The sequence below is a fragment of the Bos indicus genome, chromosome 5 (assembly GCF_029378745.1).
Source record: "Bos indicus isolate NIAB-ARS_2022 breed Sahiwal x Tharparkar chromosome 5, NIAB-ARS_B.indTharparkar_mat_pri_1.0, whole genome shotgun sequence".
Lineage (NCBI taxonomy): Eukaryota > Metazoa > Chordata > Mammalia > Artiodactyla > Bovidae > Bos > Bos indicus.
The window spans coordinates 35,077,871-35,097,048 of NC_091764.1; the positions used below are offsets into that span (position 1 = coordinate 35,077,871).

The following is a 19,178-nucleotide window of genomic DNA, read 5'->3' on the forward strand; positions in this document are numbered from 1 at the left end:
GGAGGGTTTGGCTACACTGAAGAATATGGGTTGGGGCACTGCAAGGCTGGCTAGCCCCGTGCCTGCAAGATGCTTTGCCGACTTGCAATCCATAAATGTTAGATAAGACTTCTCACTGTATTATTATTTTATGAACACACTTTTCAGATAGCTAAAATGCTTTTCAACCCCTGTGCAGTCACTGAACGACACTCTTGTGAGGAAATCTACTGCTGATTTTTCTGCTTTTATACATTCAGAAAACTAAGATCATCACATCTGGTCCCATCACTTCATGGCAAATGGATGGGGAAACAGTGGAAACCGTGGCTGACTTTATTTTTCTGGGCTCCAAAATCACTGCAGATGGTGACTGCAACCATGAAATTAAAAGACACTTACTCCTTGGAGTCCCTGGTGGCTCAGATGGTAAAGTGTCTGCCTACAGTGCAGGAGACCTGGGTTTGATCCCTAGGTCAGGAAGATCCTCTGGAGAAGGAAATGGCAACCCACTCCAGTATTCTTGCCTGGAAAACCCCATGGATGCAGGAGCATAGTAGGCTACAGTCCATGGCGTCGCAGAGTCAGACACGACTGAACGACTTCACTTCACTTCACTTCACTCCTTGGAAGGAAAGTTATGACCAACCTAGACAGCATATTAAAAAGCACAGATATTACTTTGCCAACAAAGGTCTGTCTAGTCAAGGCTATGGTTTTTCCAGTAGTCATGTATGGATGTGAGAGTTGGACTGTGAAGAAAGCTGAGCACCAAAGAATTGATGCTTTTGAACTGTGGTGTTGGAGAAGACTCTTGAGAGTCCCTTGGACTGCAAGGAGATCCAACCAGTCCATTGTAAAGGAGATCAGTCCTGGGTGTTCACTGGAAGGACTGATGTTGAAGCTGAAACTCCAATACTTTGGCCACCTGATGCGAAGAGCTGACTCATTTGAAAAGACCCTGATGCTGGGAAAGATTGAAAGCAGGAGGAGAAGGGGACAACAGACGATGAGATGGTTGGATGGCATCACCGACTCAATGGACATGAGTTTGGGTGGACTCTGGGAGTTGGTGATGGACAGGGAGGCTTGGCATGCTGCAGTTTATGGGGTCACAAACAATCAGACATGACTGAGTAACTGAACTGAACTGAACTTATACATGAGGAGACTGAGCTCCTAAAAGGAAAATCAACTTTTTCCCCAAGGGACTGAGAGCAGAGCCGCGAAGGGATGGAGGGCTTCCGATCCCCTGGAATTCCATCATGCTTAATTTCCTAGGGGTGCTTTTAGGACTTTCTTTTATGAAAAAGAAAAAAAATATTCAAAAAAATAAAAACACTTTTCAAAGTTACAGAAGTGCATCCTCTCATTCACCTCTCTCAACTTTCTTACTTCCTCTCTCACAAGATAGTTTATTTAGTTTACTTGTTAAAAACACTTGAGGCTCATGAAAGTTCATGAAAGGGTGGTGATACCATTAGCATCAGTAAATGATCTGTCAAAACTTTCATCATGTGTTTTTATTCTAATGGATTTGGACTTCACAGTCAAATTTTAATCCAGCTTCAAGTATGGCCTTGACTTGATATGTTTTAATTCATATTAACATTGTAAAGATCCATATTATTGGTTTGTCCATTATAATTAATGAAAATTCTCTTCAGTAGCCATTACAATCTGTCAGATCACATTAATCTACATTTCAAAAAGTGGCTTGGGAGAAGGAACTGTAAATACATTTTCCTTTTTTGAAGGAGCCATTAGGGTTTTCAGGGTAAAAGCATATTTATAGTTGTTGGTTTTTTTTTTTTTTCCCTCAAACCAGAGACAGACTTAAGGAATATATTTGAGACTTGAGTAAAAATGCACTTTTTATTATTATTGTTGAAATAAGAAAAACTACAGTTAAGTATTAAGACTTCAGGAATGAAAGAATTTTAAATCCTCTTTCCAGAGCCCTTAAGCCTTCCAAATTAATGAAGAGTTCAAAATGCGGGAGGGTCAGCTACAGCTGAAATCTCACTGAGCTCCCCTTTTCAATTTTCTAGGAATCCTGTGAATTCATATTGTGTTTACATTTCCACCAAGTTCTGTGTTTCTCTTTAAATTTTTATTACAACTTTTTTACATTAGCGCTGTTTTTTAGGTCACGGCACGGTCAGGTCATTTACTGGCAGACTTTCAGCTTTAACTCAATTCTTTTGCTTTTGTGGGCTTTTCTGGCCATTACTGCGATATGCTTCTAGATGACTTATAATCAAATGAGTTCCATGGTAAATACTGCTATCACATCTTTGTTCAGAATGCCCAGGGCTCCCTGCTTTCCTCATGCATGTTTTTGTCAAATTAATTTTGACTTTCCCCAGATAACAGATAGCTTGCTGAATTTCAAATGGGATGCACTGTGGGAGAGCCATTCACAAAGCATTTTACAGTCAAGGGCTTCTGAAACCAGGGAATAAAACCAGGTAGAATGAACACTGCTCTGTGGAGGAAAGGGTTTTAATTAATTACGTCATTTGGCTGCTGATGACAATAGGCTGAATTAGGGAACTAAAAAATAGAACAAAAGCAACTCAGATGCATCCATGAGCCAAATGTAACTGACTAAATGGTACATTCCCAGAAACATCCTCTTTCCCTCCTTCCCCACTTTCCATCAACTACCAAGTCCTGCAGCACATAAAACATGCACGCCCTTCCTTTCCTTCCCCACTGGCTTGGCCAAGTATTCATCATCTGCCGAGACTACTACCTAGTCTGTCCGTTTGTGAACGACTCCAAGGTAGCTCAATTATGAGACCGTCTTTCTACTGAAATGCAATCTGTCTGCCTATGTATACCTTCTATCCCTAGGTTTTAATACCATATTTTGCACCATCATCTACCTATTACCACTGTCAAAGTATGTACCTGCCGTCATTTTCTTGCCTGGGTCAGGATCCACCACCATGCTCACCTTTCTCCTCTCCATACATTTTCCCTTCAAATGGAGCACCCAGATGGGGAGGTGGCTTCACCAATATTGAACAGAAAAAGTCTAGTAATTTCTTGGTTTTGGATAGATAGGTGTGAATACAACCCAGATTCACATAAAATTTCTGACATCGTTATTACATGCTCAATTCATACTGAGTTTAATTATAGCCTCCATGCGATCAGTTATTGGCCTCAGCTCTTGTGATCTTTCCTTAGGCAACTGATACTTACGAATTAGGAGCTGGAGCTGACTTTAATTCATATTGATTTTTGTCTCCTCTAGAAATTGATTTCCATCCTTATTCCGCAGTCTTGGCAAGATCAATTGCCCAGATAAGCACACTCTCACTAGGCCCACATTTCTTCAATCTGTATTTAAAAATGATTATTTTCCCACACACCTCGCTAAACTCAAGACACAAAATGTCTGCAGCTTTCTCCTATTCTAAAAGCCTAATAATGCCCATGAAAAAAAAAAAGGAAAGAAAAGGAACATGCTGTCAGTTTGACATGACTTATTTTTACTGTTTTACTGAACTCAAGTTGGTTCCTGATGACCTTTTAACAGTCACAACCCATCTGCTTAAAAAAAAAAAACCTCAGCTGTAATATCCCTGGAGATAAATGCCCCAGCTTCAATGTCTCCATTTATCAGAATATAGTCCATCATGCCAAACTTCCACCCAACCCCATCCCTTTTTGAAGACCATCACATTTGTCCCTCTTTCTATTCTTCTGGCACCTGTCCTGGTCCCCATATGACCTCAAGATTATCAGCTGTGGTTCCATGAACAAATTTATAAGCTCTTTTAATGCCCTGATAGATACATAATTTTTCTAGTCAGGAAGCTTAAACTGCTTTGGAAAAATTGTATTCCTTTCTAAAACTGTCTAGTGTAGCGTGGGCTTCTATAGCCCCATATTAGAACTTGAGCCATTGCAATCAAAAGATAAGCAGAAAACCTTCATTAGCAGAAAAGACAAAAGTAGTAATATAGAAGCTGATGAGCTCTTTTTTTCTCTGTCATCTTGTACCATTAAATTTTCCTCCTCAGGTGTGGGACTCCTCACTGCTTCAGGGTTTAACATAACTCAAAGTCTTTCCTTCTCTTTCATGACGCTAAGCATTTGTTCACAGGCCTCAGCTCACTCACTCGCTCTGCACCTTAGTTTTATTTGCCCTTCTTTAGTAATAATGGAAAAAAATAAAGTTGGAGTATTCCAGAGGATCAGTGCTAATGCACAGAATGAACACTTCTTAGCACTCTGTGTTCAGCTGCGTTTAGCAAGTCTGGCCTGGCTGGGTATAGAAGCCTACTCACCATTGATGACTGTTGCTCTGGGAAAATACACTCTGCATTCCAGAGAAGTGACTCAGAAAGAAATTTCTCAGATTTTTGTGTCTTAGACTGCCTTTTGCTCCTAGGCCCCAACCCTAGCAAATCCACAGATGTAGCTTCTGAATCAATCACATAAAACATATGAGTAGATCCTCTTCCTCCAGATTCAGGAAAAACACCATCACTTTTTTTCCTCTTGAATGCACAAAAAGCTTTCAACACCGAAATGCCCTGTGAATTTCTACCACAGCAAATGGACCAATTTAGGAAATCTTACTAGTCTATTTACCTTTGATCTCATTTCCCTTTTTGACCATCCTTATGCCAAATTAACATTCCTTTGTTTGGGTGATACCCCTTCTTTTTAAAAGGTTTTTTATTTGAATAGAATTGACATACAATGTTGTGTTAGTTTCAGATATACGGCAAAGTGAATTAGTTGTGTGTGTGTGTGTGTGTGCATAGGCTCCCCAGGTGGTGCTAGTGGTAAAGAACCAATGCAGGAGACACAGGAGGCCCGGGTTCAATCCCTGAGTCAGGAAGATCCCTGGGAAGAGGCCATGGCAACCCACTCTAGTATTCTTCCCTGGAGAATGCCAAGATCAGAAGAGTCTGAGGGCTACGGTCCATGGGGTCACAAAGAGTCGAACACGATTGAAGTGACTTAGCGTGCATGTACACATATATACACACACACACATATATACACACACCTTCTTTTTCAGTTTCTTTTCAGTTTCATATGGATAAGGCAATGGCATATAAGTTATCACAAAATTGTGAGCAGAGTTCACTGTGCTATACAGTAGGCTCTTGTACTGTGTGCTAAGTCACTTCACTTGTGTCTGACTCTCTGTGACGCTATGCACTGTAGCCCACCAGGCTCCTCTGTCCATGGGATTCTCCAGGGAAGAATACTGGAGTGGATTGCCATGCCCTCCTCCAGGGGATCTTCCTGACCCAGGGATTGAACCCATGTCTCTTGCATTTCCTGCACTGGAAAGTAGATTCTTTAACACTAACACCAGCAGGGAAGCCCACAGTAAGTCCTTATTAGTTATCTATTTTATATATATTAGTGAATATATGTTAATCCCAATCTCCTAATTTGTCACTCTCTGCCCCATCCCACCCCAATATCCCCTTTAGTAACCATAAATTTGCTTTCAATATATGTGAGTCTATTTCTGTTTTGTAAATAAGTCCATTTGTATTATTTTTTATTAGATTCCACATATAAGTGATATCATATTTATCTTTCTCTGACTTACTTCACTTATAATGATAATCTCTAGGTCCATCCATATTGTTGCAAATGGCGTTATTTCATTCCTTTTTTATGGCTGATATTCCATTGTATATATGTACCACATCTTCTTTATTCATTCCTCTGTCAATGGACATTCAAGTTGCTCCCATGTCCTGGCTATTGTAAACAGTGTTACAACAAACACTGGGGTACATGTATCTTTTCAACTTACGGTTTTTTCCTGGATATATGCCCAGCAGTAGGATTGCAGGGTCATATGGTAGCTCTATTTTAGTTTTTTTTAAGGAACCCTCCATACAGTTCTCCATAATGGGGGGGAGGGGGTATCAAGTTACATTCCCAACAACAGTGTAGGAAGGTTCCTTTTTCTCCACACCCTCTTCAGCATTTATTGTCTGTAGACTTTTCAATGATGCCCATTCTGACCTGCGTGGGGTGATACTTCACTGTAGTTTTGATTTGCATTTCTCTAAGAATTAGTGCTGTTGAACATCTTTTCATGTGATTTTTGGCCATCTGCATGTCTTCTTTGGAGAAACGCTTTTTAGTTGCGCTTTTTTTGTCTCCTTTAGTTTAGTGAACTTGGTGCCATAAAGCTACAAGGCAAAGCCGGTCTGTTTCTTTATTTGCAGAAGGCACAAGAGAATAGAAATACTTGAATGGAAGCTTTATTCCCAGTCTTCTCAATCCTGAAGATCTTGGAGTCCGAGGCAGTCTTTGGGACTTAAGTTGGGTTTCTCAGGATTTCCAAGGAAGACCCTGGATTGACCATAAAATAAACCTTATTCTCAATAGACCCAGAACCAATTCAGTTGCCTCAGGGTCATTTAGACTAGAAAAAAAAAAAAAATGAAGTCTGGATTTGGGGGGAGAGTGCAGGAAATAAAGATGAAAATTGATCCTTGAGCCCACTTTGAAACAAAACTTGACCAACCATTTTGAATCAAAACATGGAAACAAAGCTGCAGACTCGGCTGGCTCTGATTTTTCCCCCAGAGCGTTCACACCTCAGGGGCAGAAAGACTTACAGTTCCCTGGTTCTCTGTGCCACTTCCAGATCATCACTCTCCAGTGTTCTTGGGGGAAGAAATAGTTCCTTTTAGGTCCATGCAAGTAGAATACACCCCCAGGCTTGCCTAGAGCCTAGCATCCCCTACTTCTTAGCTGCTGCTTCTAGTTCAGTGCAAATCTGGCCCCAGCTCACATCGTCCCTCTCTGTTCCAGGTCTCCCATCAGACCAGAAGCACATCTGCATTCACAGATAAGACCAGTGCACACTGGCCTTTCAGTAACTGGACTCTTCATCTCCAATGTGCTTCTCCCTTTCATGTATTAACCTCCAAGGTCCCACCCTGGACCTTGTCATCACTTGAAACATTTTCTGTTCCAAAGTCACCTACTCAAGAACCCCTCTTTCTGAAGACAACAACATCTTCTCATTTCACAGTGACCACAGAGGTCCCATGACTTTTCCTAATTAATCTGCTGATCCTCTTTTTCTTCCTTCTTTCTTAAAGTTCCATAACCAGGTCATCCTTTCAGTAACACTCTTACCAGAACCCTTTCCATCAAGGTCACTGAGCAAAGTTCCGACTCTGGCTAAAACTAGCTATGTGCTTTCTCGGTGTCTGAGTGATGCTGGAGAGAAGCCGCAGCAGGGCAGCTTGGCCTCATCATAAATTGAGAGTCCTCAGCCCCACATGGGCCTTCAGAAAGCCTACCACTTTTTCCTCAGTTTCTCCAGGTCAGCTTGGTCCCCAGTTCTCCACAAGTACTTCAAAATGCTGACTCCTCACACTTAGCGTTTTCTTCACTCTCAGCAGCTGAAACTTGAAGCAGTCAGATGGGAACTCCCTCAGCTTCTCTCCATCAAAGCCATAAACCAACAGCATCAGCCCACTGCACCTGTGTCTCAGGAGACAATGCTCTTCCTACGGAATGCTGATTCCTTTATATCTACAAACCATCCACGGCCATTTTCTAAGTTGTACTTTCCTCTAGAGTCAACAGTTCCTCTCATGTGGATCCTTCCTATCACCATTAAAACCTGTTCAAGTTTCTCTATTTGACAGAAAAAAACCATCCCTGGCCTTCATATTCTCCTCTAGTTCTCTGAGCCCTTCAGAGTCAAACCCCTTCCTTGAAAGAGAGCTCAGTATTTTCTACCTCCTTTTCTCCTTCTCGTTCCATGATCCGCCCTAACATGGATTATAGGAGCATCTCCACGCTCCCGAGAAGCAGCTCTATCCGAGGACACCAGTGACCTCAATGCCTTTTCAGTATTCATTTCACTCAGTTCAGTTGCTCAGTTGTGTCTGACTCTTTGTGACCCCATGAACCGCAGCACACCAGGCCTCCCTGTCTATCACCAACTCCCAGAGTCCACCCAAACCCATGTCCATCGAGTCAGTGATGCCATCCAACCATCTCATCCTCTGTCATCCCCTTCTCCTCCTGTCCTCAATCTTTCCCAGCATCAGGATCTTTTCAAATGAGTCAGCTCTTTGCATTAGGTGGCCGAAGTATTTGAGTTTCAGCTTCAGCATCAGTCCTACCAATGAACACCCAGGACTGATCTCCTTCAGAATGGACTGGTTGGATCTCCTTGCAGTCCAAGGGACTCTCAAGAGTCTTCTCCAACACCACAGTTCAAAAGCATCAATTCTTCGGTGCTCAGCTTTCTTTATAGTCCAACTCTCACATCCATACATGACCACTGGAAAAACCATAGCCTTGACTAGACGGACCTTTGTTGACAAAGTAATGTCTCTGCTTTTTAATATGCTGTCTAGGTTGGTCATTTCACTCAGTGGCTCTCAAATGGGGACAGTTTTGTCTCCAGGGGATATTGAGCAATGTCTGGAGCTATCTGGCTGGGGAGAGGGTCCTTTGCATCTTGTGGGCAGAGGCCAAGGATGCTGCTAAACATTCTATAATGCACAGGAAAGCCCCCATAACAAAGAGAAATCCAGACCAAAATGTCAGCGGTGCTGAGGTTGACAAATCCTGAGATGACGACCCCTACAAAACTCGTAAAACTACTCACCACTTCATCTGTTTCTTAGCTTCCCTCTGGCCATGCTCCAGATTTTCTTTAGCCTCTCCAGCGCTCTCCTTTTGCAGCCATCTATTGATTCTCGAGTCACTGCCCCTTATTCCTTGGAGACTTAAGCCCTGGCTCACTGTTAACTTCTCCAACACACTACTCCAGACATAATTCTTAGGGATTTCTCTCTCCACAAATGTAATCCTTCCCACACCCTTTCCCTGTGGCTCCACCCTTTCTCAGCCTTGCATTCCCGAGCTCACAGCCCAAGCCTGTTCTGTACCACTTACTGCAACTTCACCTTCAATTATACACATCTGACTCTCCAACTCCAGCCTCCTATCTTTCCAGTTCACTCTCTTCAATACCACAAATTCCAAAAATTACCAAACCCCACTACAGACTAAATCTATTGATCCTACTGTCTCTTCTTCCTCATGTCTGTGGTCTCTACTGTTACAAAGACCCTGCAACTCTCTCATCCTTATCTTCTTTTGCTGAACTGACCCCCAAATAAGTTAAATCAAATTCTACCTACTCCACACCTGCTCCCCGCAAGCTGGACTTGAATAGGAAAAACAGCTGACCTCAAGTGGGCTCTTAGGGCCGCCAGGCCATCATGTTCCATTACCCAGTGCATTCACTCTCAGATGACTGTCTCATAACTTCTCTCTCTTCAGACCTCTTCATCTCTTTTCTTCCTCAACCTTAGCTAGGCTTTGTTTCCCATTTCATTGGTAAATGGGAAGCAATTAAGTAAAAACTTCAACAAGCTCCTACTAGTAAATCTACTGAACTGCTCCACCTGGGCCCCAACAAGCTGGCCTCCCCCCTGTCCCTAGGAATGAACCGTCTCTACAGCTATGGGGGGACACCCACCCCACCACCCCCTTCTTGCCCTGTCAAGGTCATCATTCCACAAATTCTTCCTCCTCACTCCTGTCTGATTCACCAGGGAAGCCCTCCCAAGGGTTACCCCTGAGAACTCAAATGTTGTCTGCCCGTATCAGTAAACAAAGGATGTTCCATCACATGGCAGCCTCCTGGACAGTGAGCCCTGAGGGAACTCGGGATGGAGACAAACTGCTCACTGCCAAGCCCATCGGACAGCTAGCCGCTGCAGAGACCCCCGATGGTGTACCTGAGGAGACGCAGGATGAGAAAACAGAGGATACTGGCCCCAGAGAGCTAAGGTGCATATCAAAGGGGTAGTTCCAGTGAGCCCAGACTCTTACCTTCTCTTACATAGCAAAGCACTAAATTCGTTAATTTGAGATGTCTGGTATTTTCTCATTAAGACTGACCACTTGGTCTTTTGTTGCAAAAACTTCTGTATATCTTTGCTTGCCCGCTTGACTCTTCGGAGCAGTATCTGAGAGTTACTTGAGTTGCTGTCTCCTGGGCTTGAAGTCTTAAGATTAAGTCCACTGAATAAAACATAACTCTCAACTGTTAGGTTGTGCATTTTTTTTCCCAGACAACATCCTCAAATAAGTTCCCAACTCAGAGTAAAATCAAAGTGTTTGCAATCACCTGTAAAGTCCCCACTAGCTACTATTCTCACCACCCTTCACTCTACTCCAGTCACACTGGCCTCCTTCCATTTCCTCAAACATTTCACCAACTCCCACATCAAGACCTTTGTGCATGTTCTTCTGTGTGCCTGGGATGCTCTTCATCTAGATTTCCAAAGAGTCTGCTCCAGCACCCCTGCTTCAGGCCTTTCCACTCCTCACCTTCTCAGGGAGATATGCTTGTACACCTTGCTGAAAACCATAACCAACTCCCTGCACAACACACACAAATAATCCTTCCTTCTCTGAAGGATTTAATATCATCCTGTGTATTTTATTTTGTGTTTTATATCTGCACTACCAAAACGCAAGCTCCACACATGCAGAATGCTTTCTGTTTGTCCACCATAGGCCTTAAAACAGTAGATACCAAGTAAATATTTGTTTAATGAGTTAATATCTTAACTCTTCAGGGTCACATCTATCTTCACCTAGTTAAAGACAATCAAATTTGAATTTCAGGAAATCAATTGTATTTTCTATTAAGTAGTACAGGCATGCTCAGCCATGGTTGAATCTTTGCAACTGCATGGACTGTAGCCCATCAGGCTCCTCTGTCCATGGAATTCTCCAGGCAAGAATGCTGGAGTAGGTTGCCTCTTCCTTCCCCAGGGAATCTTCCCCACCCAGGGATCGAACCTGTGTCTCCTGCATTGCAGGTGTATTCTTTAACCACTGAGCCTCCAGGGAAGCCCTAGTGGTAGTATCCTCTCTCAAAAAGAGAATGCAGTTAAACAAAATTCCAAATAGCGTAAGTACTCTTCCCACATCCTTCTCTCTGCATAATCATGAGTGCTGAACTAAGGGAACATACCTGCTCCACTTTAATTCTCATCTTCCTGAGTCTGTCTTTTCTAAATTCTGTGGTTTCTCATCATCTTCCCTGATTTATCCTGTTATAATCCTATACTCTTTTGCCAGTCTAGACTTTTTCGTATTACTTATGCCAAATCTCATAGAAGCTAAACAAAGGAAACATCATCAACTGACATGAGATAAGGGATAATAAGAAGCCTGAAAGTGAAAGTCCTTCAGTTGTGTCTGACTTTTTGTGACCCCATGGAATTCTATACAGCCCTTGGAATTCTCCAGGCCAAAATACTGTAGTGGGTGACATTTCCCTTTTCCAGGGAATCTTCCCAACCCAGGTCTCCCACATTGTGGGTAGATTCTTTACCAGCTGAGCTGTCAGGGAAGTCCTGCCTCTAAAACATCCAGAGAGTCAGACAGAAATCTCAAGTTCTGGAAAAACTTGAACTATTTGAAACTTGAAAAACTTGAAAAACTCAAAAAAGAGGCTCTTATTCTCAAGACTTAAATCTTAAAATGTAATTTTTTAGCCCTGTTATTTCATTCCATGTGCTTCCATATTGACTGCAGCCTGGTTTCTATCCAGCTTGCTGCTGGATAGATCCGTGATTGCTAGATGAGAATTCCTCTCCATACCCTATCCTTCACCCCATGTATACTCAAGCAATCAGGCCCATGTGAGTTCCTGGGTTAGTGCCAACAGAGGCAGGGTTTCTACACAGAGCCTTGACCACTACCCAAACTTTCTGCCTATTAGCCCCCAACCCCCAGGTTTTTTCCTACTCCTTGGGGTTTGGAATCAACCTGGGGTCTGCTGGGCAGTCATGCCTGCTGCATCCCTGCACTGAAACATCATATCGCCTTTGCTCTCAACTATATCTGGGAATGGGGACACTAGTGGGAGCCTGGGATGCCCCATGTCTGTGCTGCCATTCTGCAGGGCCACCCTTATCTGCTCCGTCACCATGTGAATGGTTCCCCATCCCTGGTTCTAACCAGACTGCCTAGTGCTGTAGTCTCCACTTCTCAGTGTGAACTCTACACGTTTATCTGGGTCTCTGGTACTCAGTCCCCAGCCTCACTTTGGTTGATCCCCTTCTTCAGACTCTGATACCTGTCATCTTGCACCCCATCTACATTCAGGGTCCGGGTCCCAAAATGATAGTCACCAATCACATGGTCACAGAGCATCCAACCATGCCACCATTTACTCGATGAGATTCCTCTGGAACTAACTGCTTTGAAAATTCCTAATGTGATGAATTATAGTTTACTGACACAGTGAACAGAAAATGTCAGCAAAGATAGCAATGTCAGAGACAAAAAACCAGCATGGAGCTGTACAGCTCAAATGTACACTATGCTACACGTCGATTATACCGCCATGAAAACTGGGGAAAGAACAGAATGGGAAAATATTTGGGATAAAATATTAAGTTAACAAAGCAGTCATAATGCAGATTTTTATTGTGCTTGAACAAAAAACCAAACCACAACTGAGGTGGTTTTCCACCACAGTGAGGTCACCAAGGGACTCTCTGAAAGGTCAGTCTTTAGCCAAGACTCTTTCACTTTGACCATCACCCACACATGCATCTCACCTCAGAGCGGCTCGATGTCCAGTTTCAACATGTTCCCAGCTCCTCACAAGTTTGGGGTGGCAACAACTCATGCACCAGTGTCCACATCTCCACTTACCCCTTATGTCAGCATGGTTCAGCTAACCTCACCCACTTCAACCTGCAGAGTGGAGTGGGAGGTAGGGACGAGCAGCACGAGATCACGAGACAACACGTGATCATGAGATCACGGCCCTACAAGGTGGCCGTTGTCTGCAGGCACAGGAGGGGTTCACGAGAGCATTTCCTACCCACGATTTACACAGACAATACAGTGGTACTTTGTTCGACTAGTCACATTACAGACACCTGGGCTGGGAAGGAAACCTTTTAATGTCCTTATCATGCCGCAAGGAGCACTGTTTTCAGGACTTGTTTCAAATGAAAGAAAGACAACAGCTGAAGGAAACAAAGTAATAGCGATAATAATTCTGTGCTCCCCCTTGGTCAAACGATATAAATACATTCCACTGTATAAAAACACGGCTCTGGAGCCTTCTAAAATCTGAACTATTTGAGGATAAGGCCTGAGTAAACATGGTCTAAGACTTACTTTATTTCAGTTCAACTCAGCAAACTACAGCTGGACCTTCCAAAATGCCACCCTGAGAAGAACAGAATACGGATTCCTCAGTTCCTTTTATTCTACTCTGCCTTTTCTGCTTTCAGTTTTGCTTTGTCTTTGGGCTCATTTTGCTCCCAAATTTGCACTGCTGTCACTGTCCTAATTTAAGATTTTGGTTTGGGTCAACTTACCCGACTCTGTCCTGGCATGTTCCCAATCGGCCTCCCTACCCAACGAGAGCCACCCATTCTTACTGATGCTGTAACTTTCTGTCTACAAAAGAGGCTTCCCTTAAATATCACACCGGGTTCCCCTGAGAACCCTATTCTCAAGGTGGCTTCTATATCTCCTGTTTGTTTACCATGGAGACCGCAGTTTGGGGAATAGATGTTTACCGTGGAACTGGGAGACCATGGGCTAGACTGATACTGAGGAGAAAACATGAACAGCTATACACATGCTACAAAAGATGCAGCAGGTAATGAGCATCAGACATGTGAAAGTCTATCAGCTCAGTTCAGTCACTCAGTCGTGTTGGACTCTGTGACTCCATGGACTGCAGCACGCCAGGCCTCCCTGTCCATCACCGACTCCTGAAGCTTACTCAAACTCATGTCTATCGAGTCGGTAATGCCATCCAACCATCTCATCCTCTGTCGCTCCCTCCTTCTCCCGCCTTCAATCTTTCCCAGCATCAGGGTCTTTTCAAATAAGTCAGTTCTTTGCGTCAGGTGGCCAAAGTATTGGAGTTTCAGCTTCAGCATCAGTCCTTTCAATGAATATTCAGGATTGATTTCCTTTAGGATAGACTGGTTGGATCTCCTTGGAGTCCAACGGACTCTCAACAGTTTTCTCCAACACTACAGTTCAAAAGCATCAATTCTTTGGCACTTAGACATCTTTATGGTCCAATTCTCACATCCATACACGAATACTGGAAAAACCATAGCTTTGACTAGACAGACCTTTGTTGGCAAAGTGATGTCTCTGCTTTTTAATATGCTATCTAGGTTGGTCATAACTTTTCTTCCAAGGAGCAAGCATCTTTTAATCTCATGGCTGCAGTCACCATCTGCAGTGATTTTGAAGCTCAAGAAAATAAAGTCTGTCACTGTTTCCACTGTTTCCCCATCTATTTCCCATGAAGTGATGGGACTGGATGCCATGATCTTAGTTTTCTGAATGTTGAGTTTTAAGCCAACTTTTTCACTCTCCTCTTTCACTTTCATCAAGAGGCTCTTTAGTTCTTCAATTTCTGCCATAAGTGTGGTCATCTGCATATCTGAGGTTATTTATATTTCTTCCAGCAATCTTGATTCCAGCTTGTGCTTCATCCAGTTCACGATTTATCATGATGTACTCTGCATATAAGTTAGATAAGCAGAGTGATAATACACAGCCTTGACAAACTCCTTTCCCGATTTGGAACCAGTCTGTTGTTCCATGTCCAATTCTAACTTGCTTCCTGACCTGCATACAGATTTCTCAAGAGGCAGGTCAAGTGGTCTGGTATTCCCATCTCTTGAAGAATTATCTACTGCTTGCTGTGATCCACACAGTCAAAGGCTTTGGCATAGTCAATAAAACAAAAGTACATGTGAAAGTCTATAAAACGCAAGAAAATCACAGATTCCTCCCTGAACACAATGTGAACACACAATCAGAGAATGATACTAGCCAGGACATGGAGATCTTATATCAGCCACTCAAATAAGGAAACTCTGATTAACAATTTCAGCACCATCATGTGGTCTACAGAAATGACTCTAGATATTCTTTAAGGCATGACAGTGGAAAACAAAAATATGGAGACTTAACCTAAAAATCTCCTTTCGGTGTGGGTATTGTAAGACTCATTGTTAAGACAAGGGTCCCCAAAAGGAAGCATAGCCTATGATCTTCGAGTTCCACCCGTGGTCATTCTAGCCTAGTCTCACCAGTCTTCACACTTTGATAAGGGAAAAGTGGTGGGTTAGCAATGAAGGTGGAAGAAGATTAGCAGTGTAATTCCCAGTAGACTGTAGCAAAGGCACTGCTGAGGCATGCCAATTTCAAACATCATTGTTACATACTGAAGTCTGTTTTATTTTCACACGGGGAACTGGTGTGGACAATGTATGTGTTTACCAGGCATACTGACATCTTACTGCACACAGCTCTTTTTAGAGCTGCACACACATTGCTTAAAGATTATCAGTAAAAAGCAGTTAAGAAAATAACAGAAAAGGGCCAGCTCCATAAGTCTGCGCGAGTATCATACTCAAACATGAAAAAAAAAAAATCTGTGTCAATTCTCCTTTGGGGCCGTAATAGCAGAAATCGGAAAAACCAAAAACGGCTCTGCTACTTTAAGATGTGGGAATATTGGTGAGCAGTCACAATTTGCTTTGCTGAAAATCTCACTGAATATAATAGGGAAGTCATTGAATACTATGTCTTTCTATTATATCCAAGTGATTTTCACAGTAGGCAATCTGCTAGTACACCACAGGAGTCCCACACTTTGAAATAAAACGGCACCGTGGATAGAGTCTCCTATGTGGCCCCTTTTCAGTCCAGAGCCCTGCCTAGTTTCCTTACTCTTGGCCGAATGGCGGGGGCGATCCTTAAAGAATCAATGAGAAGAAAGAAACCACATCATGAGGTGGGGTGGGCTTTTTTTGTTTTTTTTTGTCCCTATCAATAATAGCTGTGCTCTGCCAATTACTGGAGAGGTGATTATATATTGTATTTCAAAAATAAATTTGAAAAACAGATTTTTTTCCATTGCTAATGTGGTGGACAAGCCATGCGCAGCAGGGGGCAAAAAGTAAATCTAGGTGCCTCCTGGCATGCTCTGCTCACACATCTGGTGCAGTAACGTGGTACATGAGTCAGAGAAATGCTTCTTCCCATCCCCCTCTTCAAAGAGCGCAATATAAAATCCAGTCAAGGACGTTCTGTACCAAGCATCCTATGTGCTCCATTTTCTTTAAACAAGGCATGAATACAATCCCAGTAGCACCTAATAAGATTTTTAATTCCTTGAGGGTAGGAACCATGGCTGATTTTTAATGAGTCTAATTTAGTGAGAGCATTTAGTCCCCCTCTTAGCAGAAACAACCAATAGAATAGCCCTACAAGACGTACCCATACAGGTTGTGTGACTGAAAACTCCAGAATGAAACATGAATCGGACTGGTCAACGTCCTGGATGTGCTCACTAGACTGGTTTCCAGGGTTATGGATAGCAGAAACTGTAGTAAGGGTGTCAGTGAATAAAGGGGGAGTTTTAGAAACATGATACCATTTTACTGCAGAGTTCTCATTCGTCATTACAAGCAGCGTGAACAGCGGGCTTACGGTGCATGATGCTAAGACACTACTTCAGGAACCTGCTCCCCAGAGGACCAGAGCTTTGCACACACATTCCTACCAGCCAGACGTGTGCCAGACCTAGAGCCCCTGAAACCAAGAACTCAGTTTAAGACAAACAAACCCTCTTTCTCTAGGTAACTGATACAAATTTAAGATAGAGTAAGTAGTACTCACAAACTCTGGGGTTCGCAAGTCCTGCTGACTTTTCAATGATCCAAAACCAGAGACATTTGTCTGTTCAAGGTTTTCCAAGGCTGAAAAGAAACAAACGGAAAAATAAATGAGCATGAACTTTCATTGACTTACATACATTTTTTTTTTCACTTTAAGTCAGCAGCATCAGATTAACAACCGTGCCTCTGGCACACTTACAAATTGACATTATTTAATGCTTTCAGGTACCAGGACACTCAAAATCTTCAGCAGCTGTTTCATCTATTGGACAATGCCATGTTTATATTAGGTCTTAAAATGCTCTGGGCTAGATCTACCATGGAAAATCATTTAGCTTCTACATGTAAGGACACGGCAACTAAATGTTATACAATTCTAGTTCAGGAAAACTTTAGCCTACTGATGTCCTTTTTTCCTCTACTATGTCTCAGGAAGCTGATGTGAAATCATTTTAGGGTAGCAATTTCAAAATCTGCTGAAAAGCACTATCTAATAGAAATATACTGGGAGCCAAACAAAATGTTCTAGTAGCTACATTAAGAAAAATAAATAGGTAAAATTATTTTTAGCAATAAGATTTATTTAACCTGATATACCTAGATTATCATTTCAACGTGTATATTCAATATAAAAATTATTAGTTAAATACTTTACATTTGTGGTTATTAGTCTTATACTCACAACATCTCAGTGTGAACTAGCCACATTTCAAAACCTCAATAACTTCATGGGACCAGTGGTTACTACAGTGGACAGCACAGTTAGAGAGATAAAGAAGCCAAATTCAGAGAGTGGGTCATTCTGCAAGACACTAGTCTCCTCTTGTAAACAAGTTCTCGATGTGAATAAAAGGGACTGTTCCAGATTAAACCACATTAAGAGAACAAAACAATCATCTGAAGTGTTTGGTTCTGGGCTGGATCCTGCTTTAAATGATCCAGATATGAAAGACTTCCAAACAAAATCAGGAAAATTTGAATACTCATTAAGCATTGGATTATATTAATATCAATAAGTGTGATTTGCAATTTTGGCCATGTAGGAAAATGTTCTTGAATAAACTAACATAAATAATCTTAAATACTATTAAGCATTTAAATAATCTCATGTATCAACAGATCCAGCCTCTTCAATAAATCAATGACATGAAATATGTAGAGTATTAGAGATTTGAAGAACCCTAAGGAGCTTCAAACAGTGTTCTGTGACAACCTAGAGGGGTAGGATGAGCTGGGATGTGAGACAGGAACGTATGTATACCTATGGCTGATTCACACTGATGTATGGCAAAAACCAATACAGTATTGTGAAGCAATTATCTTTCAATTAAAAATAAATAAATTAAAAAAAAATAGAGAGCCCTAAGGAACAGAACTCCAGTGTGTGTTTTTTCCCATGCCAACAAACAATTAATTCAATTCTGACATGATCTATCTGAACTGCACAGCGTATGTACAGCCTCAAGACTGCCCCCACTGCAGATGCCAATTGGAAGTCCAGGTTGCTACCTGTGCTTCTGACTAACCAGCTATATAAATCAGAGGTTCCCACCACCCTCTCCTCAGGTTCAATTAATTTGTTAAGAGTGGCTCACAAAATTCAGAGACACATTTACTCACACTTACCAGTGTGTTACCAAGGATGTTATAAAGGCTAGAGATGCACAGCCAGATGAAGAGGTACAGGGGAAAGGGGTGTGGGAACAGGGGCAGAGCTTCCACACCTTTCTAGGTGCACCGCTCTCCCCACATCTCCACGTGTTCCCCAACCTGAAGCTCTCCAAATCTGGTCCTTTGGGGTTTTTATATGTGTATACATGAAAGTCACTCAGTTGTTTTTGACTCCGTGAACCCGCGGACTATACAGTCCATGGAATTCTCCAGGCCACAATACTGGAGTGGGTAGCCTTTCCCTTTTCCAGGCGATCTTCCCAAAACAGGGATCGAACCTTCCCCCACATTGCAGGCAGATTCTGAGCCACAAGGTAAGCCCAATGGAGGCCTCATTACAGAGGCATGATTGATTGATGATCAGTGGCCACTGGCAACTGATTCAATTTGTCCTCTCCCCTACCCAGGGGCCAGGGAGGTGGAACTGAAAATTTATATCCTCAAATCACTTCGTGGGTTCCCCAGGTAGCCAGCCCCTTGGTTACCTAGGGGCTATCAGAAGACCTTACTAACATAATAAAAGGCATCTTTATCCCTCTCATCACTTAGGAAATTCCGAGTGTTTTTTAAAAAGGAGCTCCATGGGAGTTCCCCAGAGTCTAGTGGTTTGGGTTCCAGGCTCTCACTGTTTCCATCCCTGGTCGGGGAACTAAAATCCCACAAGCCACAAGGTACAGTCAAAAATAAATAAATTTAAATAAATAAATAAGTTGCCCTTGGGACTTCCCTGGTGGTCCAGTGGTTAAGACACTGTGCTTCTAATGCAGGGGATGAGGGTTCAATCCCTGATTA

At 42.5% G+C, this 19,178-nt stretch overlaps 1 protein-coding gene across 3 annotated transcripts in view; it reads right to left on the bottom strand.

Annotated features, from left to right (window-relative positions):
• Positions 1-19,178, bottom strand: part of ANO6 (anoctamin 6) — a 234,362-nt gene that overhangs the window by 121,853 nt on the left and 93,331 nt on the right. For all 3 annotated transcript variants that reach the window (XR_011566592.1, XM_019960746.2, XM_019960747.2), the window contains one exon: positions 16,717-16,796. Coding sequence is in view for 2 of the 3 variants with exons in the window: in XM_019960746.2 (XP_019816305.2) it covers positions 16,717-16,796 (80 nt within the window). In the remaining variant the exon portion in view is untranslated. The remainder of the gene's footprint in view (positions 1-16,716; positions 16,797-19,178) is intronic.